Below are 27925 nucleotides of genomic sequence, written 5' to 3' on the forward strand. Positions count from 1 at the left end.
TTGGCAAGTATTGATTTGTGGTTTTATAGCACCTACCAGGTAGTGGTTGTGCACTATCATTATCCAAATAATTTATAACAACAGGTGAGGAAGAAGACTTGGAAACTAAACCAAATGTATCTTGATCTGCTCAGGAAAAGGATGAAACATTGCTAGAGCAGCTAAAACAGCCTTTTAAATCAATACGTAGTGCAGGTCAGAACATACTCTCATATGTTCTGAAAGGCACTTAAAAGCATGTAAACTTGCATTATCATCATGCACGGAACCAACTCTTACGAGTATTATCATGGGAGCAACACACACACAGTGACATGTCAACTGCTTGCAGGATCAGGCTTTAGTCATAAATCAGAATATGAAACTTAGATTACATTAGAACACAAGAGGCTTAAAGAAACTCTCCCAGAAAAAAGTATTGTAAAAGAAGCCAATGGCACAAGACTCCTTTCTACCATGGAACCAATGTTAATGTAAAAGCCAAGACTCATTTGAAAACATTCACCTGTAAATCAAAAAGTCCCCAAAGATTAATTTCTGCATAAATATATCTGCAAAATATATTTAACTTAGAGGCATCCTTTTTTCCCTGAAATAATTGCTTACAAGATGAGAACTAAAACACAATCTCAAGTGTAGTAAAGGTAATTGCTGCACTTACTGCTCGTGTCATGTTGATGTATTACTACGTATCAAAGGTCACAGTTCTGTACTCATACATTATCAAATTTGAAAGAGCAATATTCGATTCCGACCAACCTTTAAACTGCCCAGAATGTGTGTGAAAATGGATGTCGGGCTAACTTGGGTTTTAAAAAAAAAGAACCCCTGTTTCGAAAGCTGAGGGGTCAATCAAGCCAGACTGACAGGGTTAGGTGTCACTTCTGTGCGTCTAATACTCTCTTAGATTATCAATGAGGTGCAGTACACTGATCACAAGCTAAAGCAGCTGTACTAATGAAAATGAAACAGTCTGAAAAAATTAGGTAATACAGGCCTGTGACACAGGGCAGTGCCTTGTGGACAATAATGCAGGAATAAGGACATAAATCACCATTTAGATACAATAAAACCTGTAATACCCACCCTGCAATGTATGTGCCTATGGAATCCCAGGCCAAAGCCAGCATCTTCACAACTCCACAGTCCCCTCTCCAGTTGCCAAGCAATTTCTTTACACTGAGTCAAGGCAGGTTTTCCATGCCTCTACTTCACTGCGCACACAAAATCTCGCAGTCGTATGCCAGCCTGACCTTTGAGGGGGGGTAGCTGGCTGTTCATGCCATGAGCCAGGAGTTCTCACAATTGGCTGTAGCACAGATAAATGGGTCTTATCAGAACCTACTCAACCTTGAACAACTTTCTTCTCCTACTTATGCCAGTCCAACTGGGGGGCAGGGGCTGCACTGAAGCAGCTGGGGCACCCTCATCCTTGTTCTGGTAACATATGAGGTCCTTTAAAAAAAGAAAAAAATTTATGAAATCCAAGTTGATTGAGTACTGCCAGCACAGAATGAACTACTAAACAGAATTATCACCTTAAAACTGTGAATCACTACTATGCAAAGAGCAACCTGACTCTTATAATCCCAGCCATCATCATAATCCAGATCAGATGAATATTCGATAGCTTTTTCAGAATCAGGTTTTTCCTCAAGAAATTACATACACAGCAAAGGCAGCATATATTCAAACAACAAGCTATATAATTTAATTTCATACTCTTTAAAATTTGCTTCATTTGGTAAAATACCAAATTTCAAAAGGGGAGCACAAGTTTAATTATGATCTCAATGACAAGCAGAAAAAATAAGACATACATTTCATGAAGTCTATTAGACCCTAAGAATTCACACTAATTAATGTCTTTGCCATTGATTTTAATGGAGTTTCAACTGCAGGTGATGTAACTACTGGTCAAGGCCATAGCTAGGATTAAAATGATACTCCTGGTTGAAGATACTATTTATGACACCTAAACACACATACCATTTATTAATGCAACAACAAGGCTATTACAACAAGACGACCCTAAACTATAAATATACAGGATCTCCTGTTTAAATAAAAGCTCAATATACAAAAAATACAAGTACAAACATTCCTTAAGAAATACCAACTTTCACATTTCTTCTAAAACATCATTTAAAATAGTTTTCTTAAGATGAATTTTCTTGGTGGTTTTGCAAAATGTTTTTCTTTGTGTGCTGAACAAGTCAAAATTAAGTTTTGTCAGCTGAGTCGAACTCCTTGAAGCGATGCAAGGAATTAGAGGGCAGACCATTTCAGAAGAGCTGGAAGATCTTTGTTGCTTGAGTTTTCTACAAATCCAGCATCTCTATTTTCATTTAGGCAGCGAAATGGAGAGAGAAAGAGAGAAAGAATTATTATTTCAATATAAACTACAAATTTAGAGATGAATTTGAATTTACCAATTGAACACCCAAAATTGCCAGATCTCCAGTATCTACACCCCTTCTTTTCTCCTATATCTGATTATTTCAGGATTTTGCTGCATGTATTTCTCTCTGGCAGTTGCAATCTCCCTTTTGCAAATTATTTTTGTCACACAATAAAAGGAGAATACATGATTTCACAGTGGCAAAGGCTTATCAAGCCCTCCTGAAAAACGTTAGTAATTGTTCACTGAGAATCCTAGCAGTACAACGCTAGGTACGTGCAGAAGCAGTCCTGAAGTAGGTCTGTTCCTACAGTGATTACAGTGAGAAATAACCAGTATTATGAGAATCAGTCAGGACAATCCCTTCTATGCAAAAATTAAGTCATGATCAAATTGATTTTATGCAACCTTGAAAGGGTTATATTATGATTCAGTGCCTTAGATTTTGCACTGTTGCCAAGTTAGATAATCTATCAAGAATCTTAGAAGTGTTTGCTTTAATCTCAAAACCCCATGGTTTGGGAGCAAATTATTGTATAATCAATACGTTTCATTTTAAAACCTTTTTCTCTATCCTGCCCGTCATACACCTCTCTAGGTCTTATTCTTGCAGAGAAAAGATTGAATGTGACCTGACAGGACCCCAGAGAGGTTCACAAATCAAAAGCAATGGTGAAGAAAAGTCAAATTCCTTGAGACTCACGATCTTAAGGGACAACTCAATTTTTTTTTTTTTTAAATGCTGGAGGGCGCAGTTCTCATTGTTAAACACTATAACAACTTATTCTATTTGTTGTGTAAACAAACCCCTAGTAAAGACCAAGTGCTAAGAAATTCCCACGTACTCAGGATGCCATCCTTTTACTCCTTCCTTCAGAGCATGAAGTACACTTAATTCCAGGCTACCAGATACAATCTCAAGCAAGGCACACTTCTGATAGAAGTTTACAGTTTGTCCTCTGACAGAAGCTTTGGTGCGTTACTACGCACCAAGACCTGGAAGCCAACAGCCCTATCTATGCCCATCAGCCCCATGGGAACAGTAGCATTAGAAGAGTCGGTTGTAATTCCTCACCTTCATCACCCTCCACAAACTCGAGACCTGTGAACTCCACCTAAAGATCACACACTGGAAGAGAGGAGCACTGCCACAGACCAGTAATTAACAGTTTCACAAACACTTTCCTTTCAGTGAATCAAAACTTTCTGACAACAGCCAAAAATCTCTTCCACGAACCATCACGCAGATCCTGTCATTTAATACTTTCTTAAGCGAAAACAGGAAGGGCACACACACCATTAGAAAGAACCCATTGGTCACGGAGTAACCTGTTGCCCTCTCATTCTCAAACTCCATTTTAAACCTAATGCCTCCTGCAAGGCTATTTGTCCAAATCATTAGGAACTTTCAAACTTCCAGTCTGAGTTTATTCCTGGAAAACTTAATTCCCTCCTAGTCTTTACGCACTTGATGTATTCGTAGCCTTCTTTTAAATTAGTTTGTATTAAGGACGTGTCTTCTATACACTACAAACATATATGTGAAACTTCAGAGGCTTGTTACACCAGAATCTGGATAGATTTGCATTTATCAATTCAAGAAAGTAATTGAAACATGAGACGCTGAGATCTGAGGCACTAACTTTTAACCATGTGACTGGACAGGAAAGAACATCTTAGAGATATTAGGCAAAAAAACCAATCTGCAAGACATGGAAGGAAATGAGGGCCTAAGATTTTGCTTGAGAACACTCAGTGAACCGGTCAAATGATTATTTGTCAACAAAGGCGCAAAATGAATCTTCAAGGTTGTTGTTCTAGTGAAACATTCACAGAGAGGCCATTCCTTACCCCATGGACAGTCTTCCTCATTGTGGAAGATCTAACAAAAACCTCACTCTGGAAGCAGCTTATTTAGAAGAACTTTTTTTACATCTAGTACTCTTGTACTGAATATGTCAGACTTTATGAAGACCAAGACTTTTGAACTTTTTAATAGCAGACTTAACTATTGAATAATGAACAGTTTTCTCTAGTCTACTCACTCGTCCATCACAAGTGCACAAATATTGCTAAGTTCAGAACCATGCACCAGAGAAGTGCTTCTCCTAGCCTTTGAAGGTTAATAAGCTTATAATATATGCTACAGTTTCACTAGATTAGACCTAGAAAAGAATTTCTAAGTTTTTATGTTTAAATAAAAAGGCTAAGAGCAACTTTGCTACCATCATCTCTCGTAATAGCTAGACAGTCTTACTCTACCAAGTTATTATCATCCGCTTATTCTGGAATTAATTCTAAAAAGCAAACAAGTTTCTCCAATATGATTCATTGTCAATTCCATCCTTATTATTTCTGATATTTATTATTTCTGACATAAGAACGTGATATTAACCTGGAGTATGTACTGCCATGTAGTAATAGCCAAACCCTGCTACATTTTCTGAAAAATCTTTTCAAGCTCTTATCATCTTTGTCTCTTGATTAAGACCTTGTTCTGACAGACAAAACCACTCTTCCTCCCTCCCCCAATCTGTTTCACTCTGTCATTCTTTTCTTTAAATCCTTCCATTGGCTTCTGCTCATGCAGCACATGGAGTTCAACCTTCTTGTTCTCGACTCCAAGGCAACCATACATACCCCTAGCTATATGCTTTTGATAACCTCTAGACCAGTCCATAAATTGTCAGCTTCCACATCATCTTTGTTTGCCTTTCCTTGTGAGCTTCTCTGCTTTTCCTGTGTGTAGGCTGAACAGTTTTCTTGAGACAAACCACCTTCATACCAAGATTCCACTAATTGATCTATTTCTGTCAAAATGTCCAAGGCTAACCAGTTGTGTTCTCCTTTAGAACAAGTATTAGAATTTGAAGTAGCATTCCCTCATTTCCCTGTTCTGCAGGCTTCTTGGTCAAATTTAAATTTTACTGACTCATTTCAATTTATTTTGAACTAGAACACTCATTTGTCTTTCACGGCAGATTTGACATAGCCCAGATAATTCCTCCCTAATATATAAACTACATTTGAATAAAAGGAGATCTCTGCAATTACTCACAATATTTCAGAAGCAATAAAAACATGGCACCAACAAGCTTGCCGAGTATTACTTTACTACCCCACTCAATTTTGCTTTTCATCCAGGCCACAGGAAGAAAGGGGGCTTTTGTATAACATCTCTCAGAAGAGAGATTTTCACAGGACCAGGCTTGTTTAAATATTTTTGAAAAAATTAAGATTCAAGTACATACTAGGAAGTCAGAAGACAACAAAACATGGAACCATAGCATTTGTTGTATTTCCCCCCTACTTTCTTCCATCTTCTCATCTTCTGAGAGTCAGTCTCCAATTGGATTAAGTATCACTGACAATTGCTGTACCTTTTTGCTCTACATACTCCTACTTCCAAGTTTTTGAGGGTTACAAAGACATGACTAAGTGTGGCTACTGCTGTTTACTGACAGGTACTTTTGGATTTCAATCCAATTCCTGTTGGACAGGTCAATCCAATTCCTGTTGGACAGGTGTCTTATTATTGCCACGCTTGCAGTAGACAGAAGCCAAGAAGCAACTGCTGCAGAAACAGAATCCTCTTCTCACATTCATATCAGGATTAGGGCGCACACACTTGGCAGAAGTAACATGTGAATGCTTACTGTAAATTGAGGAAAGCCCAGAGTCCATATGTATCTCCCTGAGCCTGAATTCACTTACAGATTAATTAACCCTCTACCCTCATTTACTATAGCTGCTTTAAAACCCTGAAAAATTACAGAGTTAAAAATAGATCTTTCTCTACCAAAATACGAGGGCATCCTTAACATCTTTTTCAAGCCTTCTAAAGCAATTAATGGGAACGACTGCTTGGACACTTTTTTTAGTACGAAAGCCTTTCAGGAAAACTCTATCATGTGCTTAAAACTCACTTATTCTTCCCCTCCTCAAAAATCCTAGGTAGTCTTAGGTCTCATAAAGCTAGGTTTTCACATTTTAACAAGTATTTGTTTTCACATCAGGTTGACTGTCTCTACTTGATTCTTCAGTGACATATTAAACAGAAAGTATCAATCATTCCTGTGGCAACTTGCTAATGTCACATTTAAGAACGAGAAATAATGCTTTCCCGTCCTCCCACCCAATACCAGATACTGAGTTTCCTCTTTCAAAAAAAATCAGATTCCCAACCTAAGCAGCATCAGTTTCCTTGACAAAAGCAGGACATCTGAAAATAGATATTTTCTAGGCTAATGAAAAAATTTTAATATATAGCTCCAATATCAACAGATTATTTTCTCAGTCAATTCAATAGATCGCGTATGCATTACAGCTCAGTGGTTGCTTGTCATGGGAAGGACCTAAAATTACTCTACAAAAAGCCTGACACTTAAGATACAAATTTTTAAAAGGAAATAATACATGGGCCTAGAGTAATCTTAACTTCTGAAGTGACAGTAATTCATGCATTCATATCCCATATGAGGGATCATAACATCAGATTTTACTTGTTTTTAGTGCTTATAATGTAAGTACATCCAACAACTTACTGTGCTGAATTACTGAAATATTCTGTGATTTTTTTTTCTCCAACGAAATCAGCCTTTAAACAGATAAATCAGTGAGGTACAAAATGCAATGTAGAGATTAACATCTGAAAGTCTTACAAAATAATGAGTAAGCTTTGTCATCTTTCAGGCAAAATTACTTCTATTTTAAAGAAGTTCTAGAATATAAAATACATTCTCTTAAAATATTAAAGAATGCACTCCCCTATCACTTTGTTCCCTGTACTTTTCTCATACCGTAAGACATGTTTGGAAAAGCGACTATTTTCTTTGTGTTCTCAACTAAGATAGTCACGCACAAGATGGTTACCTGTTTTTACTAATTGTTGTTTATATAAATATAGCCAAACACCTACAAGTACTCCTTTAATCACATGCCTACATTCTGTCTATGAAGACTACTAATTAAAATATGAATTGCAATTTAGTTAGTGAACCAGAAAAAAATTTCCTCATTTATCTAAATACAGACCAAACTTGATTCTGACTGATGTAAGGGTTGAGCTTCTAAACTAACTCCAACGAATCAGAAAATAAAGCATGTATTTGGAAAAGAAAATTAATCATTGCTGTTCATGTAATAATTATGTCTCATATAAAGACATGGATACTAAGGTCACGTTTAGAAACATGTTTTTCTTGTAGAGGGCTTTTGAGCTACTAAGATTTAGCTTTTTGCTGCCTTTACACTGTAAAACCAGTTCACTTTGGGACCAAGACGATGGATAAAAAGAATGGTTTTAAAGTGTCTCCTTCCCTCCATATAGTGAGGTACAGAGAACATCATGTACAATAAAACTTTTATCAGAACTACTACTAAACCAACCAAGTTACACATGGTCAGCATTTATTTTTAAAAAAAATCTGATTGATTTAGGTACCTCAAATCCAGGCATCAGAAAAATTCTAGTCCAGGTTCCCAACTGTTATATTTAACAGCAAATGTATAACAAGTGTCCTTAGCTTGAAAAGCTATACAATAAAAAAAGTACAGTTTCAGTAATCCAGCAGCAAATATTCATTGTAATTTTAACAATAAAGAGTAACAGACTTTAGGCACAGTTAGGAAAGTCTTTTGGCAAATGCACATGCGCTTCCCTTATTGATCAGGGATCTATTTCTATTCTGTCCCAGCCACCTTAGCTACATACAGAGATGCTCCTTTTAAGGTGTCATATTCCTTCTGAACTTCCACAAAGTAACTGTAGAATAGCTGCATACAGCAGAACAGAAATGCTCTTCAGTTTTAGGAATCACAAAGCAAGTATTGCTGCTAGATGTCTTTATTTTCCTTTAACAAAATACACAAAGGCACAAAATTCACTTATATCTTGTCATTATTGTACAGATATAAATAGTGCTTTGTATTCAAGTACAATCAAGTGCAGAGACTTTCTATATTTTATGTAAACACAAAACAGTTTTGTATGTACGTGCCCCTGGTTCATCTGCAATGCAAATACCAAAGGAGATGCCATTTATCTGAGTGCCATTTAACTGAATTCTGTCAAAAAGTTAGACAATGAATAACATTAACATCACTGCAATGACACTTCCATACGCTTAAGTCAAATGTCGGATGACACTTTAGCTTGTAAACATCTGTGTATTTAAAATGTACTCAATTCATTTTAACAGGGAAGCATTAAAAAGTATCTTAAGTTCACTAGACCAAACTCACTAGGTCAGTTGCTGCCAGTAATTTCTCTTTATGTGTGACAGCTAAAGAGATGTCAAATTATAGGTCACCCTTAGCAAAGCTTATACTTTTAAGTTTTTAAATATGCAAACTGAACGATGGCTACGACTGTTAGACTTCAACCAACTATACATTCCGTGTGTTAACTTATTTAAAGACACATGCTTAATTTACAATACCCACTTTTATACTTAGCTTTGACATACTGTGGCAGTTGAGGCAGTTTAAGCTCAAGCGAGATTTTTAAGTTGTACCATTAAAAAAAAGCTCACCTGAATAGTAACAACAGGCATGAACAAAGCTAAAAACTAGCTACAGAAGGCACTTGAAGTACTTTATTCTGCTTTCATTAAAGATTCTTCACTTTGTTCAGCTGAAATAGACTCTGAAATAGAGTCTTCAGTTGTTGAAATGTTTTCTGCTTCTTCTTTTTCAACTTCTTCAGCTAGCTTATCATTTAGCTGCGCAGGACTTGGTGCTTTATCATCCGTCTCGTTTGTCTCAACAATCTGGGCCGAGTCTTCTTCAGAGTCTGTGAAAAGAAAAATGATGAAATAACCATTTCCAGAAATGAAGAGGTGGCTAATATTCTTAAAAAGCGAATGAAACAACATTTTGCAATCATACACAGGTTTTGACTAGTCACTGCATGAAGTTCTCAACTGCTAAAAACTATTTTGTTTTTCTAACAAGAGGGACATAGGTAAAACCTGTAAAATTTAAGAAAAAAGAAAATGCTATGGAAAAGAGTTCAGATCCCACTGTGAAAATATTATATATTATTTGTGTATGTTCACCCTCAACAGAATCTTTCTAAGCATGTTCATTAATGTGAGAGAGCGTCAGAAACAAGACATGATGGTAATTCAGCTTCTTTGTGCTTGGTAATGGAACTTTTACCAACGGTAGCTTTTTCTTTAAGAGTTCAGTCTGTACTCAGAACCTAAACATTCTACTTGGTGGAAACCACTTTAAATATAAGGAGCCAGATAACAAACAAAAAAAAGATTAGAATAATTTATTTCTCAACATCTCAAAACAGCCAATGAAAATTACTGCATGTTCTCAATCTTCCCACAGGAAGTATAGGAAGGATACACAGGAGTATATTTACTCTCAATCTGGGATGGGAGTTTCTTTGATAACAGGTGTATTTTGAAGATCAGTCAAAAATATTTATCATAAGTACTACCTCTAAAGAAGTAAATTCTAGCTTCACAACAGGATTTCAGTAGTGTATGAGAAATAAGAGACAGTCACATTCTGAAGCATAAGCACTGAAAAACTGAACACTAAGTGTTGCACTAAATGACACAAAGGTACTGTAGAATGATACTATTGATGGCAGTTTATTTATTGACTAGTATTAGTCAATACCATACAGCATTAATGCATACTGTGAAGGCAAACAGTTTGCAAAACTGATGCAAAGTTACAGCTCAAAAAACATTAACCTTATCAAATGTTTGTAATTTCATACTTATCAAAACATGTTGGGTGTCTTAAAGTAATTGGACTGCTTCAGGCTGATACTCACAGAATTCAAGCAGGGCTGAAAGTTTTAGAACCATTGCTCTGGCTTCTTGGGCCACGACTGACAAAAGTAGCTGCTGCACACCCTTGCCCAGCAGACCTGGTACAAATGTCGTCTGTCACCAAGAACTCAAGACCCCTCTTCCCACACGCCACTCCATCTAGCTAGCTCTAGGCTCCACTTCAGACTGCTGAGTACAGCCCAGCTCCTCCATTTCTTCCTCTGACTTGATCTTCCATCTTAGCAAGTTTGCAGCCAACTTACTTCTTGATTCAGCTTCCTTCCCTGCTTTCTCAATCACAGGCTGCTCAACACCAGCCCTGGCTTCTTGTTCCAAAATTTTTCTCTGGAGCCATCTGTCAGATGGTCAGTCCTCCTATTTCTGCCCAAGCAAATTACTGTTCCCAGTTTCTTTCCAGACTATCCCACTCCCCCTTCCTGCTCTTCAATTTCCATCTTGATCCCATCCCAGCCTGTGCTCAATCTTTATCTCCCAACTGTCAGTTTTCTTTCTGTCTCATCTCTGCATTTTTTCTTCAGCCTCAAATTCTATGAATAAGTTTGTGCCTTTTCCTGCTGCAATCCCTCCACACTTGAGTTACATTCCTTCTTTATTGCTGCTGTTCAGGTTCGAGTCAAAGAAAGTATAGGATGTGAGGAAGAGACAACTCCATGCCCTCTCAACTCATTTGTAGCGTAGCCTAACCATTACTTATTTACAGAGTTTCAGTCCTGCAGTCCTCAACTGAATGATGCTTAGCACTCCGCAGAAGTGTTCTTAGTCTGATCGAGGTAAAAAGACTATTCATTCAGTCTGATCAAAAGGATGCCGAGCATCTACAATGTGTTTAAGGACAGCCCCAGGGACAATCAGCCACTAGTAGAAGCAAGCAGAAGCTCCTAATGAAAAGGACAAAACCTGATTGAGTGCATGTTCTAACTTTCTGTATTCAGAGGAACCGGAAAAGGATGCTGCTTTCATTTTTATATTCTACTAAAAGGTATGGAGACACTGCTTCTCTAAGAAAAAATTGTCAGGTATTATATGACTTTTCCCTTCACATTGTTCTTGATTAAACTTAGTGAAACTCTTGAAACTCTCCAGAATATACAGTTAAAACAAGCAAACTTGCATGGGAAATTTTGGTCTAACAATTAAGTCTGACAAAGTTATAAGGAACTAAAGAGTAGGTCCTTTAAATGAGTAATCAGGGCAATCATAGTAAGTGGTGCTACTATCTCCAACTATAAACATGACCAACCTTCATTAAACATATAGAGTGATTCCATTTTAAATTTTCCATTAATGGAAAGCTTGCCTAAAGTCAACTCGGTCTCAATACTGCATGTTTTAAGTTATTGTAAGAGCAGTAGCTAACAAGAGAAAGCTCTGATGGTAAACTTAAAAAGATGACAAAAGAAAATTAGTGTCCTTGATGATTAATACTTAATCCATGATTTAACTGAAGAATGTAGCTACACATACACGATCTCAACAACAAACATCCCTATGATGGCCTGAGGCAAATTTAAGAGCTGTACCAATGCAACTTTAAAAAACCTGCTCCTGGCTACAGCAGTTGCTTTTTTCCCCCCCAATATTCCTGCTTAATGCTTGGTGCTTAGAAAGCATATGTACTTCACATTGTAAGTAGTCAGCTACCCCTCTTCTTGTTACAGAGAGTATTTCACTGCATAGCCAGTGAAATCACAATACTGCATCACTATTGAATTAAGTAGATGATGTGTATCTGTTATACAGGAATTCACAAAAAATGGTATAAAATAATTGCACTAAAATATAGCTACTTTATTTGTACTTTCAAGACCTTTGGGACAAGTTTTCTTCACTACTGTAGCTCCCCATTAGGACAGATTTTCACCCCGTGTCTGAAATATCTTTAAGGAACATGTGCGTCACAGCAGTCTGTGTTCATGGCTTTGATATCACAGAAAGCTATTTTGAAGCCTTTGAAAAAGAAGCCCAATAATAGCATAGCATTTGATTCCCTGTACCCTTTACGTCCTATCAAAAAGGCAAGCTATGTTGTTCAACAGAACTGAACTGTGGTAGACTGGAAACATAATACATTTTTAAACCAAAAGAACTTGTTTGCAAGTCATTAAACTCAAGGTGAGTTGACCCATGTCTGCTTGAGAAATCATTGAATTCTAGCTATATTAGCTGAACTAAGGAAAGAGCATAGCAGGCAGAAACTCACATCTTTGAAAAGAAACAAAAAATATAATGGGCTTACAAAATATATAATGGGCTAATGCTGTCCTATAAAAGCGGAGCATATCTGGATAAAAGGCAAGCCAAACCTTTGAGACAGAAAATGCCTCCAGTCCAGTTTTTTTTAAAAAAAAAACACTAAACTCAGACCATTCTGACCAGAACAAATACTCAAGCTTATTTCTGAGTCCTTTGTCCTCAACCAGTTTTTTTCCTAGATAAAGTTTCTGCTCCATCTATAACACTTGCTCAAAGTCAAGCTCTACTTTTGGTAGAACTCAAATAAGCACACCCTTGAAGCAGCATTATTTCTGGAGGACAGTATTACTGTGAACCCTTCTGTTGAATAACAAACCAAGTTTCTGCATCTACCTTTTAAACAGAAGTCCTTTCAAACATACTAGCAGTTGCTGTATTCCAAGAATCCTTAAAAGTGACAGAGCATTAAAACATCATAAAATATTTTGTCAAGACGGTCAAGGGATTCCATAAAAATCTGAAGACAACACAGGAAGCTGTCTCCATAAAGTGCTGACCACCGTGGTGAAATCTGAAGTTCATAGCATCTAATGAAGACCTCTGAACATCAGCACCAGATATTCACCACAAACACTGAAGCAGTCAAATTTTGTTTCAACCTTCAAAACATTGCTAAATGCTAAACCTGAATCAAGAACACAGCGTAACAGTACCAAATATAGGCAAGGAAAAATTAATCAGGAGGATAAAAGTGGTTCCTGTTGGCTTTTTCAATATGATCCAGACATTAATACCTCTAAGAGAAGTACATAAGAGAACCGATTAGCCTTTGATGAAAAAAATTTAAGATCGAGCCATTTAAGAAAAAGGTAAGAAAAGAACTGAAGCATACTGCTTCACTCTGGTATTAAAATTTCCCTTACTCTGCTGAACAGGGAAGCATGACATTTGTGCCAGTAACCTGTATCAGACTGACAGCTGATGACTCCATGTTTCCGGAGGATTAAAAAAATCCAAGGTTCAGCACTCCCCATAACTGTTCTTCAGACCTCTTATCCACAGGAGTTGCACGTAACATGCTTGTCACTGCATGAGCACACAACTGAAAAAAGATTCCGCTTCATGGTCTACTCATTAGTAAAAGCAGCTGACTGGTAAAAAAATATTTATAGCACTTCTGTATCACATTAGCTTGCTGTTTCTTGGAGCTATACAGCTACGGTTTAAATGAGTTACAGATAAGAGTTGGATGTCCCTGTGTTGTCAACATTGTGGTGAAGTTGGTTCCCTGATGTTAATGTTTGTCTACATCTGTAAGTGAAGATATTCTCTATTCTTGCTATGACAGCAGCTATATTTCTGTAGTGAACAAAAGCCTTCCCCAGAGCTTTACCTCAATGATATCTTCATATCTTAAACTTACAATCAAGGAATATGTTCATTTATTAATAAAGTCTGACTGCCTGTAAGGAGTTGTTTCAAATTAGGATTCTGATGGAAATTTACTGAAAATTATATTTTCTCATTCTTTGTGGCAAGTTGCAGGCAGTTAATGCACAGTGACAAACTGATAGGGTAGCACTGACCTCTTCTACATCAAGACGACATTTCTCAGATACTAGTTAGGTAAAATATTAACACATTTTCTATTTCTGGCTGCTTACTAATTATCAAAACAAAATGGTTCATATCATCTTAGAGATCAAATATTCAGAAAAGATCAGATATTTAAGTCAGCATACCAGTTACTTATTTCCTATGCCTTTTTTGAAAAATTTCACCATACGCTTCCTAGCAGGAAAAAAGAACTGGGGAACAAACCCCACAGTGGTTCCTTTTGTTGTTTTTAAATAAAAAAGCACATATACAAGACCACACCAGCAAAAAACAAGTAATTTTCAGTGTTAAAAGTAAATTGGTAAAGTCACATTTACTGCAATAAAACCATCCTGTATTTTATCCTGAAATACTTGATAAAATTCTGCTTTCAAAAAAGCAAAAATCATTTTGCAGAATTTTCACTCCTACATCTCAAGTGCCTAATGAAAATCTCACACTAATTCTTTTTACATGTATAAACTAACTCAGCAGCTCAGACCCATTAACATAGTCAATAAGAGTTTGATAAACATTTCCTTCAATGATAATACCAGCTTAATTAGCACCTCCTCTCCCAAAACTTCTAAGAACCTGCAGTTACGGATAATACTCAGAAGCCCTCAAGGCACACACCTCCAAGAACTGAAGCGCTTCCCCATTTGATTCACACAGAGGAAAATAAGCAGAGTTGTGAAGACCCCAATAACAAATGATGTCTTTTCTATAAGAATCTTCTAACCTTAAAAGTAGCCAAGAAGCTACTAACCTACCCTCCACTCACTGAAAAGATGATCAGATCATTTGAGGGCAAAGATGACATTTGCATCGTTTTAGCTTCATGCATCTGATTTCAGTCTTACTTTCATGCTAGTAATAGTACTTCCAATGAAGTAAGAGCGCACTATGGCACAGGAGAAGAAACCAAGTTTTCCCTATAATGCACCTGCATCAGAACACACCCAGAGATGGCTACAGTTGGATATGACTTCCCTACCAGTCTCATGCAGCCTTCTCATGCCAGAAAGTAAAGACGAATGCCATTTTGGACTCCCTGTTGAAAATAATCAAGCAGAAACATTCTTTCTGTTACACTCTGACAGTTTCCCACAGTTGGTGTGTTTCCAGCCTGAATCTCGGGGGCCGTACACTATTCGATAGCTTCCCCCATGATCCCTGTTTAAACTAATGTAAAATCCCACCAAGTACTCAATAGCACATATAACTGGAGATTCTCTGGTTTGAAATTATAATTTCTGGAGTCTTTTAAAACACCGCATCTTCCTGTTGGCTGTACACCAGATGCCTACTGTATCTGCAGACTATAAAACGTCTCAAAAGGAACTATGTTAAATTAAAATTGACAATTTGTCTTTGAACTCCCTGATTTTAAACAAGGCAGTTTTACTAGATTTTCCTGCCCTGAGGAAAACAGCAAAAGGAACAAAGGCAGAAATTCCAACACACCTCAATCAAATGACCTGCTGAACACAGTGAAAGTTAACCACTTCGGGACATACTCCCTTCTTAACTATTTCTGTAATTTACAGTGGTATTTTCTATCTGTTTATCAGTAACATTAGAGTAAAAAATTTTGTTATGCCATGATTTGCATGAGACATATTGCCTAATATAAAGAAATTTTAGGGTACAGGACAGAAGACAATAGTATCAACACGCTCAGCTAGAAGCAGGGACAAGAAGAATTGAAAAAAATTATAAACTGCACCCACGATGAAGTTGCAATAGAACAGGCTATTTCAGTTGGAAGGGATGAACAACGATCATCTAGTCCAACTGCCTGACCACTTCAGGACTGACCAAAAGTTAAAGCATGTTCTTAAGGGCATTGTTCAAATGCCTCAAATATTGACAGGCTTGGGGATCAACCACCTTGCTCGCAAGCCTGTTTCAGTGTTTGAGTTCTTCAGTTGTTCTTGTTCTTATAAAAAAACTCATCCAGACAGAGAGCTAGATGACAGGGGGGATTTCATTAGAGCTTAAAAAAAAGAGCAGACTTCATGAGATTAGCACATACCTTCTGTTTGTTGAGTCTCCCGGGGCTTTCCCTCTCTAGGTTCTAGAGGCACAGTTTCAGATCGCAATTCTGTAGATTGCTTTTTTTCAAAACTGAAGTCTGGAAGTCGTGGCGCCTGAGGTCTAGTTTTTCTTGCAGGATTCAGGAAAAAGCAGTAGGCACACCTAAATGCTACACAAAAGCACACTCAATAAGTAGCCTCACTAATTAATTTCACATTTCACCTTTATTCCTACACTATATTCTGACTGTCCAAAATACTGAAAACAGAAATTAAATACGTGACTATCAGTACCTGAGAGTACCTCCATCAAATTTACACAAGTTGTTCCATATAGCTCCATTTTTAACGTCAGCATGTTTGCTTCTTAAAAACCTGTTTGCTTTCAGCTCTGCTGCACTTACGAGTACTGCCCACCACTGTGAAAGATTTGACCACAATGAACAAAATAATGCAATTCAGTACCACAAGATGTTGCCACATGGTGTTCTTCTATTCTTTCCTACAAAAGAATTAAGTTGGCAGATTATTTTTTTTTCCCTTATGATGCCACTTTCCTCACCCTTTGAGCAAAGGGATGCTATGGATTCTGCAAGGTATGTCTCTCTCTGCTTTTCGAGGAGCATTCTGCTCCAGTGATGCTTAATTAAGAAAAAGCAGGTTTGTTCTGGAGAAGTACTGGGTACCACTTAATAGTTAAATGCATAATTTCCCCGCCCCCCCGCAAGACAAGGGGGGAAGTGGCAATTTCTTGCACAGTTGAATTGTGAACTCACTTGAGCTAAGATGACATATCGACTACATATCTTTGGTTCCACAGGAAACGTTCAGCTTATTCTTACAATGCTGTATATTTACTCACAAAATTAAGTGAAAGAAAATGAAATAGATGATTTATCTAAGATTCCCTCATTTCTTAAGCATCAGGCTTACACTTGTGGTAGAAAGGAAGCGAAATAAAACATCTGTGTTCAATAAAGAGCTGTGTCTGTCTTAAGTTATTGTCAGCCATAAATTCACATATAGCCCCCTAGGGCTTGTTCCCACTCCTTTTCCGATACCTCCCCAAGACCTTCTTGCCAAAGCAAAATTTTGTTTAAGTTCTGGTAAATAGGCACACTTTAATGTCAGATAGTTTCTCAATATAAAACCCTTCTGAGAACCATTCATAGCCAGTAGTAATTCTCAGGGATGTATTGGAGGAGGCTTATTTCTACTGAATAGTTTTCTACACATAAAATCCTTGGCCTGAAGGTTGCAATAAAGTACTTCTCTAAGTCTTGAAGTGAATCTTAAGGTACAGAGTAATAAGTTACCATAAAACTGTTCCCTTATGAAGTGGCACTTCACAGTGTCAGTAAGTACTTAACTGCAACCAAAATGAAGTATAATGTATGTTAGTTACGAAACAGAAGCCAAGTACTAGAGTCTACCACAGATTAGCTCTTACCTATGTATTCAAACTCCTCCTTCAAAGCCATACCATTGTGTGAAAAACATTGCTGACATATAAGGGCGTACCTAGAAAACACGGATAATATATAATTACATACCTTTAAGTTGTAACACACTGAAGTGAGATGCATATTACCTTAGATATTGACTAATAGCTTAGATATTTACTCTTAAAAGGTAATTTCCACAGTGAAATTATTACCCTTTAAAGCAAACCAAATCTGTATATTAAATAATAGTTTTTAAAGTTGGTTTAAAAAAACAGTGAAATATTCTTAGCTACAATTTAAACTCATGGTTTGACATACTTTTAATATCATCATCATCAGAAAATAACATCCAAATTAAGTTTATATTTCATTAGAATACAGTCAATATGAAAAGCGATCATGGTTAACATGAAGTTCTGATATGTTTGGACAGTTCTGAAGGCAAACTGAAAGTATTTGTAATAGTAATAAAGCTGAGATGCTAAGATAATCAATTTTTTTTTTTTTAGTTCAAAATATAATTCATTTACCCACTTGAGCGTAGATTTTTCTCTTTGTATCACACAGCTAATACCACTAAAGCAGAAGTTAATTTTGTCAAAATGTTACCATTTTTCCTACAAAGAGATTTCAGGTGAAGCACTGAGAAAGGGCCATTTCATTGTGAAAATTTCGGACAAATTAATTTGCAATTCTTTTAACCTTGATGCATCTGGCTTCAAAAAAAAAAAGCTTAAGAAGCTTCCTATCTCTTAAGTGTTTAGGTATTTCTTTTAGCAACATTTTACCTGTTCTGAGGACCATCGCCAACCAAGTATTCAATAACTCTATCCACAACTCCTCTTTCTCGAGGAAGAATAGGTCTTGCTAAAGGAGGGCCTGGAGGATGAAGACCTAGGAAGACATGAACTATGTCAAAATTCTTTTCAACTATATTATTATATATAACCTGATATTTCACTGTGTGTGCTAGTGTAATAAAATAATTGCACCTACCTAATATACATGCCCATATTTCTTAGTCCACTAGGAAAGCTGTAAGAATTGTAAATCCACAGTAGTTGAAAGTTCCTCTTCTGCTCCTTTAGCTTATAATCTTACTAAATCACTCTACTTTTACACTTTGGATATGTAATTAAGTTTATAGTTTCTAAAGAACTTAAGGCATCAATAGTTTTTAATGATTACTCATAAATAGAGGCTTTTTAAGCAAAGAAAAACTCCTCAGAGTTTTCTTCATATACTCTCAACTCTGCATATTCAACACTGCAAGTTTACACCAATAAATCTGGTAAAATCAATTACAACAGTAGAACTAAAGATGTTACTAAAGAAGCACCCACTGGTTTCTGTGTAATTACTATATCGCAAGAGCATGCCCTCAGTGTGCATTCAGTCTACACATTAAACTTGTCTAGCCATCTGGCATTTTGGTAATCCCATGTTTAATGGAAAGTTGGATACTTTCAGATTTATGCTTAGTCAAAGAAGCCAGAAGGCCTCTATTAAGATATCATTTTTCATATCTCACGTGTTTAACAAACTACTATCAAAATAAAACTCCATTAAGAACAGGTAACAGCAATAGCTAGTACCACCTTTTTCACATCTGTTTACATATGGCAGTTAAAGTAGACCAGTGGCACAAACTTGCCTTTCCACAAAGTTTTAAAACATCTGGTCTATTGTACAAGACCACTACAAGCTGCCAATTTCCATTTACGTAGCTTTGAGTTCTTGTGTCTACCTTCCTTTCCAGCCTTAAACCAGAAGATGCTAGGCATAATGAGCAAAACACAATTTGGTAATAAACTAAGTCTGAATCATTCAGATGTGACCATTCAAATAACTAAGTATCTAAAACTCCTTCCCAAGGCCACGTGCCTGGTCAAGAGACATTTTGCACAAGCACAGGAGGTATTAAGTTACAGAACTTTCAACAAACAGATACCAGACAAATAGTCTGGAATGCAAGATAATTAAATGAGCACTTGGGGGGGGGAAGACTTAAAATGTATTTTCCTAAGACCTTTATGAATTACATTCAAAGGCCACAAAAAAGGATGTTTGAGTAGGGCAACGAACCAGTCCTTTCAGAACTCTGAAACTGGGACGAAATGGTCAGCTTCAAGCCACCTGAAGACAAAATTATGAAAACTGACAGATAAGACTCAGTTTAACCCAACGACAAAATTATTTGTAATAATGCAAATAATGCAAAGCTCAAACTAGTTATGAAGGTTAGACAGAAAAAATTCAACTAATATTAGCAGGTTTCGTACTCAGATGAGCATATGGCAATCTGAAGCCATGCAAGAACTAAGTATATCTAATTCATAGAAGTAAAATTCTCAAGGCACAAAAAATGACCAGTGTTCTCTCAGGGAGGAGTTCTGACTTGTAGCTATTCTCGCTACAATATCCAGTAAAAACAGATATACAAGAGGCATGGCTTAGAAGAAAGGCTTTTAGTGACCACAGATTCAGCCTTCAATTCTCCTTTCAATTTGCTGTATGCTTCCAGTATTTTTCTTGGGAAGATATGTTTCACAGAATCCCCCATAACGCCCAATAAACAAAGAGGAAGCTAAAGGGTAAAACAGACTAAACCCACTGTCTGAAGATGCAAAAAGGATTCTTAAAAAAATCCAAATAAAGGACCACCAAGAGAGTAGAGTTTGTTCGCAAGCTGAAATAATTCAGAAGGACATTTCATTGAAAGATACCATGGAAAAAACAGTGGACTTCAAGCTTCTCAGAAGACAGATTTAGCTTTCTTGTAGCACCTTAGCTGGGGACAGCACCAGGACATGCACAGTCATAGCTTCCAACACAACTGATACTCTTTCATAAACATACGCACAGAAGTAACATGTACCTCTTAAGTAGAATATACGCAGGCGATGACAACACAGCAAGCCTTACTATTTGATAAGCTGATCCAAGATGGGCTTTAAGATTAAATACAGCATTAAATGTAACTGCCAGCAATTACCATCTCAAGCCTTCTACCTTTTAACCTTTCAGATTGGAGCAACAAAGGAAAAAGAGTAACTTATGGCAGAATGTGCTACATTGTGGTAAACCTCAAGCTAAATGCCATGTACAGCTAGCCTCCATCCCCTATGGCAAACATCAGAAACATTGTACGAATCACACATTTTCAGCAGTGCCCTCTCAAAGCGCTACACGCAGAATGAGACTAATCTTGCCATTAAGGTTGCAATATTTCTAACAGCACAGCCTTTCAAAACACCTCTCATCAATACTGGATAATTGACCTAAATGGACTGTCCTAATCTTTACAAGCACAATAAAATTTGATCAGAAAATACTACAATTTACAACCCTTCAATAAGCACAAAAAAGTTTCACGCTCAACACAAATGTTTTTAAGATAACCTTCATTTTCACAAACAAAGTAACTGAATTCAGAAGATATCAATCAGTGAATGCATGCCCAAGTTATCCCTGTATTCTGTCAACAAGCAGGAACCCAGACTAAGAAAACCCTCACAGCAGCAAGAACAGATTCAGTGCAACATAAACTGGACCTCATGCTTCATTTTATAAATTCTGAAAAAGATGTCCAGAGAAGAGTTCAGGCAAAATGCATTTCCTAAAGCTTCACAAAAACCTGAAAGACCCAATAATTCCATTAAAAAAAGTGAACAGACAACGTCTGACATAGGTGTGAAGTAAAGATCTGGAGCACTGATACGATCTGCAATAGAATTAAAACGCTAGAATAATTTTGTGAATACTTGGCTAACACTCAAACATGTATTTAGCCCTATATTCAAAAGACCAAGTTTTCATATGACCTGTATATCACCAATATATGAAAAGTTTCTAGAAGTTAATAAACAAGGTAAGAACTAAATAAAGTTACCTAGAATGAAACATCACAACACGCTTCAAGAACAACTTCAATTACCTGCCTACTAATAACTCAAACCAACCATCTTAGTTCTCATGCTGTTATGGACACCAGTAATTAATATAAACATCAAAAGCAATCATTGTAGAAAGACTGGTCATTTCTGCAAAGCTTGGCAAACTCTCAACTACCTGCTGGTTATTAATTTTCAAACATATGGGAGCTCTGTGGTAATACACGTTAAATTGATTCTCCTCTACAAAATATAGTATAATGAAAATGAATTATTAATCTTCTCTAAAGTAGAGATAATTAAGGCTATTCATATTTGCAAGCCATGCATAAACTTAGATGCAATGATATTATTCTTACAGATACTGAATTTACATACTTTTCACTACAGCTACATGACTAAGATTTTATATGCCTGGAAGGTTCGGGGAAATTTAAGAGAAAACAGGGCTTCCACATTAACTGACAATTGCAGTGGCTTCCATTGCTATCTACGACAAAATAACAGGTTTGGTCAAAATACCACTTATTAGTGGGGAAAAAGAAAATGTGCCTATAAAGCATTATCACAAGAACTACATTAAATATTTTAATTAACAGGCTTGGCAACTGTCCTTTCAAGTAAGTACATTAATTTTTTTTCCTTCTTCCTCTAAACCATTTCTGCAGTAAAGGCTGAATAAGCTGGATGAAATTCAATGTGCCTGAATCTTCCCCTAAGAATAAAACTATTATATAGCTGATATTTTATTATATAGCCAGCTTCTTAAACAAGGAGCATGCGATTTTAAACTCATTAAGGAATTTTCTGTAAACAGGTTTCAGTAAACATGGTTTGTAGCCAAATGACCAATTTCCTGGTGCAAGGAGCTGATTTCTGGTACTTCAAGATAATCAAGACTTACTAATAGCTTGCCTTTACAGTTCACTTCAGGGATAAAAACAAATTTAGCAGTTTTATAATACAGGTAAACAATTACTAACAAAAAAAAGGCTTAATGGACTCTGCAGAGAAGTGAGAGATCACAACTTTTCATGACAAGTTTATTCCACTACATTAAATAGCATGAACAGGCATTTTAGCATTCAGCTGCCCAGTATCTTCCATTAAGAGACCGCGTGTCAATATATTTTGTATAGTCCTACTTTTAGACTGTATCATGGAAGTCAGTAAGCAAGAACATACAGTTTGTAAGACTTAAGTAACTTTAAATTAAAAGTTAGGAACACAGGGCAGAGAAAAATAATCTTGATCACTGCATAAAGAGCAAAGAACTACTCCACATTACAGTGGTGCTCAAGAACATTCTTGGCAAGTTGCATGCCTTCTATTTTCAAGACAGCACTTCATCTCCTTTCTTGCCTTGTGATCCAACTTGCCAGACATCCTGCAACAAACGAAAGGCCTGGCACTAACCCATACACAGCTTTACCATCCATGAGAAGAACGAGAACAACGCCTCACCCCTAAAACTCTCAAATTTTGCTATCCCTCCTGTGGAATTTAGTTCATGTTCTATTTAATAAAGTCCATCCCATCTGAACACCAAGCCAGAAATCAAGGGAAAAGCATTTTCAGGATATGAAATCAAATTTTAAGGAGCACTCATTTCTACCAGATTCTAACTTGTTGCTAAACTTTTGACTCTTGTACCAAAGAAACAATGTGATTTTAGAAGAATTCAGCTACAACACAGACAACTTTTCTGCTATATTTGGTATTTTACACTTTAATCTATGAGTATAGATTGCATGACTATACATCCTAGAGTAAAAATTTAAATAAATGTCAAGATGCATGTTAAAAAATATGTGCAGGGTTTAGTGAGAAACATGAATGTATTCTGAAAGTGTTCTCCTCTGTACCTGATTTATATAAGTGTAGAGCTCTTCTAAACTAAGAACATAAAAAGGTATGCTATATTGTTGACTACAGAATACTGCAAAGTTTTATTGCCATTTAAACAAAGAAGCCATAACAGTTAAATGAGCTCAGGCAATAGGTTTCAGCATCAAAAGGTGCCAGCTGTAAAGAGTTATGGCTAATTGAATATGGAACTCCTGCTTAATCAGATAACTGCTCTGCTATTTCCAAATGAAATGCCATTTCCATACTGTCTGAAAATGGCCTATTTTATTGGTAACCAGAGAAAACAATATAAACTGTAAATAACATTAAGTGCTCTGTTTACCCATTCCAGGCACTGAAGTAGCAGGGGATCCAGGGCGTCTTCCTAAAACATTTGACTGCAAGGATGGCACAACAATCCTTTCTGGGGGTCCACTTAGAGCTGATGTGTCTCTCTGCAGATTAGGAGATGCTGGAACAAGTGACTTTGGAGACCCTTGTTTAGGAGTTGCAGGCGGGGGCGTAGAAGCATTTCTTTGAGCTGTGGTCCTCTGACGAATTTCTGACAAGAACATGTGCATACTGAATTTAACATCTGGCCTTATAAGCAAGAGATCAGTAAAAGTACATTGATATCATTATTCCAATCAGCAAATTACAGAGTCAAACAAAACCAGAAAGGCCTATAACTAAAGATCACCAGCTTCCTGGCTGAGCATGCCATAGAAATAAACCCCAAACAGAATACTATATTTTAATAGCAATAATCATTAACTGTTAAATACTATGGGCAAAATTCTTCTAGAAGAAAATTAGTAGATACCTACCTTACGATTCTGTTCTCTGAGGCAGAATGTTGGAGATACGAACAGCTAGATTCAAATCACAATGTACAGGCAGAACTGACCACTGTTTTTACTCTATGGTTTAAACATGCTTCCAAGCATTTAGCTTTCCATGGGACCAAAAACTATTCAGTCAATGTCCAAAATATCCAGGCTAAGTGCCCAGAGTTATAAAAAATTTTTCAGATTGGATAAATGAAACAATTCTAAAGCCAGAAGAAAACATAATGCTTCATTCAGATCATGTAGTTTTCATTCACTTTTTTCAGCAACCCTACCAAAAGCCACGTGCTTGGATTGTCATGAAGCCAGACCGGGCTCTGCTGGAACATGTCCTTACTTTTATCTCTTCTCATTCCCCTATCAGAGTTACTATTAAATCGCTATTATGAAAAACTTAATATATGTTTCCTCGGTTCTTCTTACCTGAAGACAGAGTTTTCATTAACACCAATGGGAATATCATCCCAGTAATATATTAAGGTTTGGATATTCTATTATTCATGCAAACCTGAAGTTCCATTATATTTATACACAAGGTTGTTCCCCAAAACAAGCCAGGAACAGTGCTCATGAACAGCAGTCACTATCATCTATTTCTCATCCCACCTATACCTAATCACCTCCAGGGAGCCTTTGAAATACACTATTGCAAAAAACCAAATTGAAATGTAACCCTCACTTTAGGTCTGCAGACATTAACATGGCTAACAAGTGACAGCTTAGTCTCTAAAAGGTACACCCCAAGAATGCCTACACCTAAGGCTATAGCACTCTACAGAATTAGTGTCTAGCACCCACATTAGTTTGAACAAGCTTGCTTGTCTTCCTTAACAATAAATGGAATTTAACATTAGAATTGGACTTTAAATTCATCTCCCTGAGTTTCAAGATTAAAGAGATTTTATCAGCTGACTGTGCCAGGCTGGAAGACTGTAAATCCTTAGCAGGTAGTTTACAGGTCCACTGGTGACATGGGTGTGGTGAAGTCTGAAGGAATGATCCTTGTCCGCGAAAGTACAATACTACCACACAATACTACCACGCTAAGCTTCTGTATGGGCTGGAGGAGGCGGGGAGTGCGCGACATCAGCTTACACAAGCTAAGAAAGACTTGCTATCACTGGACTACTAGGTCAAACATAAAAGTTCTGTTGGAAAATTGCCAACATTTAGTGCCATGAAATTGCACATACATAGGCCTTGTCTTGCCTACTTACCTGTACATATAAATAGGATTAATATACACCAGAAGAAAGAATAAAAGACTCTTTGGTATCATCAGTTAGAAGACTACAACTGCACGGTCTTACTAAAAATCCACCTAGTTCACTTTCTTACAGAGCAGAACAAATTACTGGTTTTCCCCTGCCACACCTTCATGTGCATGACTGCATTACCTCACACAACTTTATCATCCAAGTTAGATGAAGATTCTGTATTTTAACTTGGTTTTAGCAAGTAAAGTTTGTTCCCTCACTATTTAAACTGTTCAGAATCTAGAAACCATGATAAATTGGTGAGGTAGTTGCAGAAATTCCTTTAAGGTTTCCTTGGTAACTTGTTTCTATTTTGAAAACTGCTCCTGCTTGAAAGTTTTATTTTAATCAAGAATTCATTTATGATGAACCTCACCATTGACAGTTCTTTGAGATCTTTTTGTGCAAGACCTTCGCAGTAACCTTTCAAGTCTAACTACACTAGAATAATTGCATCATCCTCTCCATGCCATCTGACCAACAGGCATGACTCATCTACAAACAATATATTGATTCTGCCCCATTATTTTATTCATATGTTTAGTTTGTGTTATAGTTTCCACTCATGTACTAGTTTCAAAAATCAAGCTAAAGGTATGCAATTTCTCACCTCTTCTCAGCTCCACAGATCTTTAAAAAAATGAGTGGTAACATGAAGCCTAACTCTATTTGTTCCAAGATCATTTTAAATATCTATAAAAAGACATCTTAATCCACTGCTAAGATTTTCTTCATTCTTTTTCATTACAAAGCCTGCTTTATTATGGTTTTACATATAAAAATGTCAAATATCATGACTATAATTTCTACATATGGATGTTACTTCTACATTTTGAAGGCTGTCTTCCTATATCATGTGGTTTAAGCATGTCAATTTTGGTTGCTCAACAGCTCTGAGTCTGTTTCGATAGGTCATGGATATATCCACATTTATTCTGAGCCCATAATACACTATTCCTAAACAATTTCCATGCTACCTGCAATAGCTTTGCCCTTTTTGCCTGTTCGTTCTGAAGGGTCATTTTTGGCAAGCCTCCTTTAAAAAGGCTTTCAATTTTTAGAAAGTTATTGCTACTTTAATGACTCTTTCCCCGTATTTTTGCCCCTGTAAAGATGCTGAACCCAAGTACTTTACAGTCAGCATTAGAGAGTTGTGCTTCAGTAGTTTTAGTCTCATTACAGAGGTAAGAATGTAAGACTCGTTGCTAGTTTCCACAAAATGGTATCAGGTTATTCACAAGGCTTTTTTTTTTTTTCTCCACTTAGAAGTTCGTTTGGCTTTCACTCTATTCTTATTTCATACCTAAGAGAACTTGCCAACACTCTGCTACTCGCCCAAGTAAGAGAAGTTACCAGAACAACTTACATTATGAAAAAATGAGAAAGGTTCTCCTTGGCGACACCAACAGCCCATCCATCCCAGTATTTCATCTCTTAGAGTGGTTGTAGATGTTAGTTAATGACAACACACAAACCTGAATGATTTCTGTTGCCTACATCTCCAGTACCACCCCCAGGATCCATAAACGCATTGTCAAGAATGTTAGAGTGTACAGCCCTAATGTACATGTAATAGCTAATCATTTTAGTATCACATACGGACCCTGTTGCCCATGAATTCCTCTAATTCCTTTTAAACCTGCTGTCCGCTTACACAATAACAGCCCTAATATTCTTCTGCAGTAACTGGATATGATCTACATGCTTCTCAAATTGCCTTATGTTGAGATACAATGTGTTAATAATGAGCCTCTTGCAAAGTTCCAGATTTCCATAACTCAAGTTCCACAGATTAGCTGAGTAACACATCCATTGGGTCTCAACGCTAACACAATATACAGCTACTGGTGAAGCAGTTTTAATGAAGTTTTGCAATTTTCCAAGGTTTTTTCTTCCTTGAATGATTTTTGTGCATCTGCAAACCAACTGTATGAAGACAGATAAATAACTTAAAAATAGAACTTTTATTCTTCAAGCACACTGGAGTCCAAATTCTGCAGTTACCGGCACTGAACAATATAGACAGACATATTACTTACCAGGGCTACTACTCACAACTGATGATTCAGTATGATCTCTCAAAGAATATTAAGATATTGCCAGTGGTGAGATAGCTGTATCTTTCATGTTTACAAGCATAACTACTTTATTTCTCCCTCACTTCAAAACTCCTTGATTTTTGTAGAGAAGAATACATCATTTTTACAGAGCTAGAGCACAATGCAGGTCAATATATAGTTCACATAACTTGTTGGCTTTAGTAGCAAAGACCAACCAAGAGTTTTCTTTCTTGCTCCTTGTGCCTGTACCCATCCCACAGCTTGCAACCATCTGTTATTGCATTATTTTTAATTCAGGTCATGGAGTGATCTCATTTATAATACAGCGCTGCTAACAGTTGTATTAGCACAATGAAGGGAGCAAGTATCAACAGCGGGATATTGTTGATAAATATTTATTCCACTGTCAATATATACTCACCCTATTTTCTCATATGGTCAAAGTACTGCTGTATGTTTATTAACGCTACCCCTCAAAACATTTCTGAATAGATAAAATTGCACTTAAGTTTTCAAATTCTTTTCCCTC

At 36.7% G+C, this 27925-nt stretch overlaps 1 protein-coding gene across 12 annotated transcripts in view; it reads right to left on the reverse strand.

Annotated features, from left to right (window-relative positions):
- Window positions 1–1743: 1743 nt before the first annotated feature.
- Window positions 1744–27925, reverse strand: part of LNPK (lunapark, ER junction formation factor) — a 51502-nt gene continuing 25320 nt past the window's right edge. For 5 of the 12 annotated variants that reach the window (XM_075153299.1, XM_075153295.1, XM_075153296.1 and 2 more), the window contains 6 exons: window positions 23576–23794; window positions 18280–18385; window positions 17497–17567; window positions 16046–16216; window positions 10200–10295; window positions 8214–9194 (listed from right to left, as the gene is read on the reverse strand). In XM_075153299.1, coding sequence (XP_075009400.1) covers window positions 8998–9194; window positions 10200–10295; window positions 16046–16216; window positions 17497–17567; window positions 18280–18385; window positions 23576–23794 — 860 coding nt within the window. In that variant the 3' untranslated portion in view covers window positions 8214–8997. Of the gene's footprint in view, window positions 2339–8212; window positions 9195–10199; window positions 10296–16045; window positions 16217–17496; window positions 17568–18279; window positions 18386–23575; window positions 23795–27925 lie in introns of those variants that run through there. The other 7 variants (XM_075153303.1, XM_075153302.1, XR_012674107.1 and 4 more) reach the window with 6 other exon arrangements.

The sequence above is a fragment of the Calonectris borealis genome, chromosome 6, assembly GCF_964195595.1.
Source record: "Calonectris borealis chromosome 6, bCalBor7.hap1.2, whole genome shotgun sequence".
Lineage (NCBI taxonomy): Eukaryota > Metazoa > Chordata > Aves > Procellariiformes > Procellariidae > Calonectris > Calonectris borealis.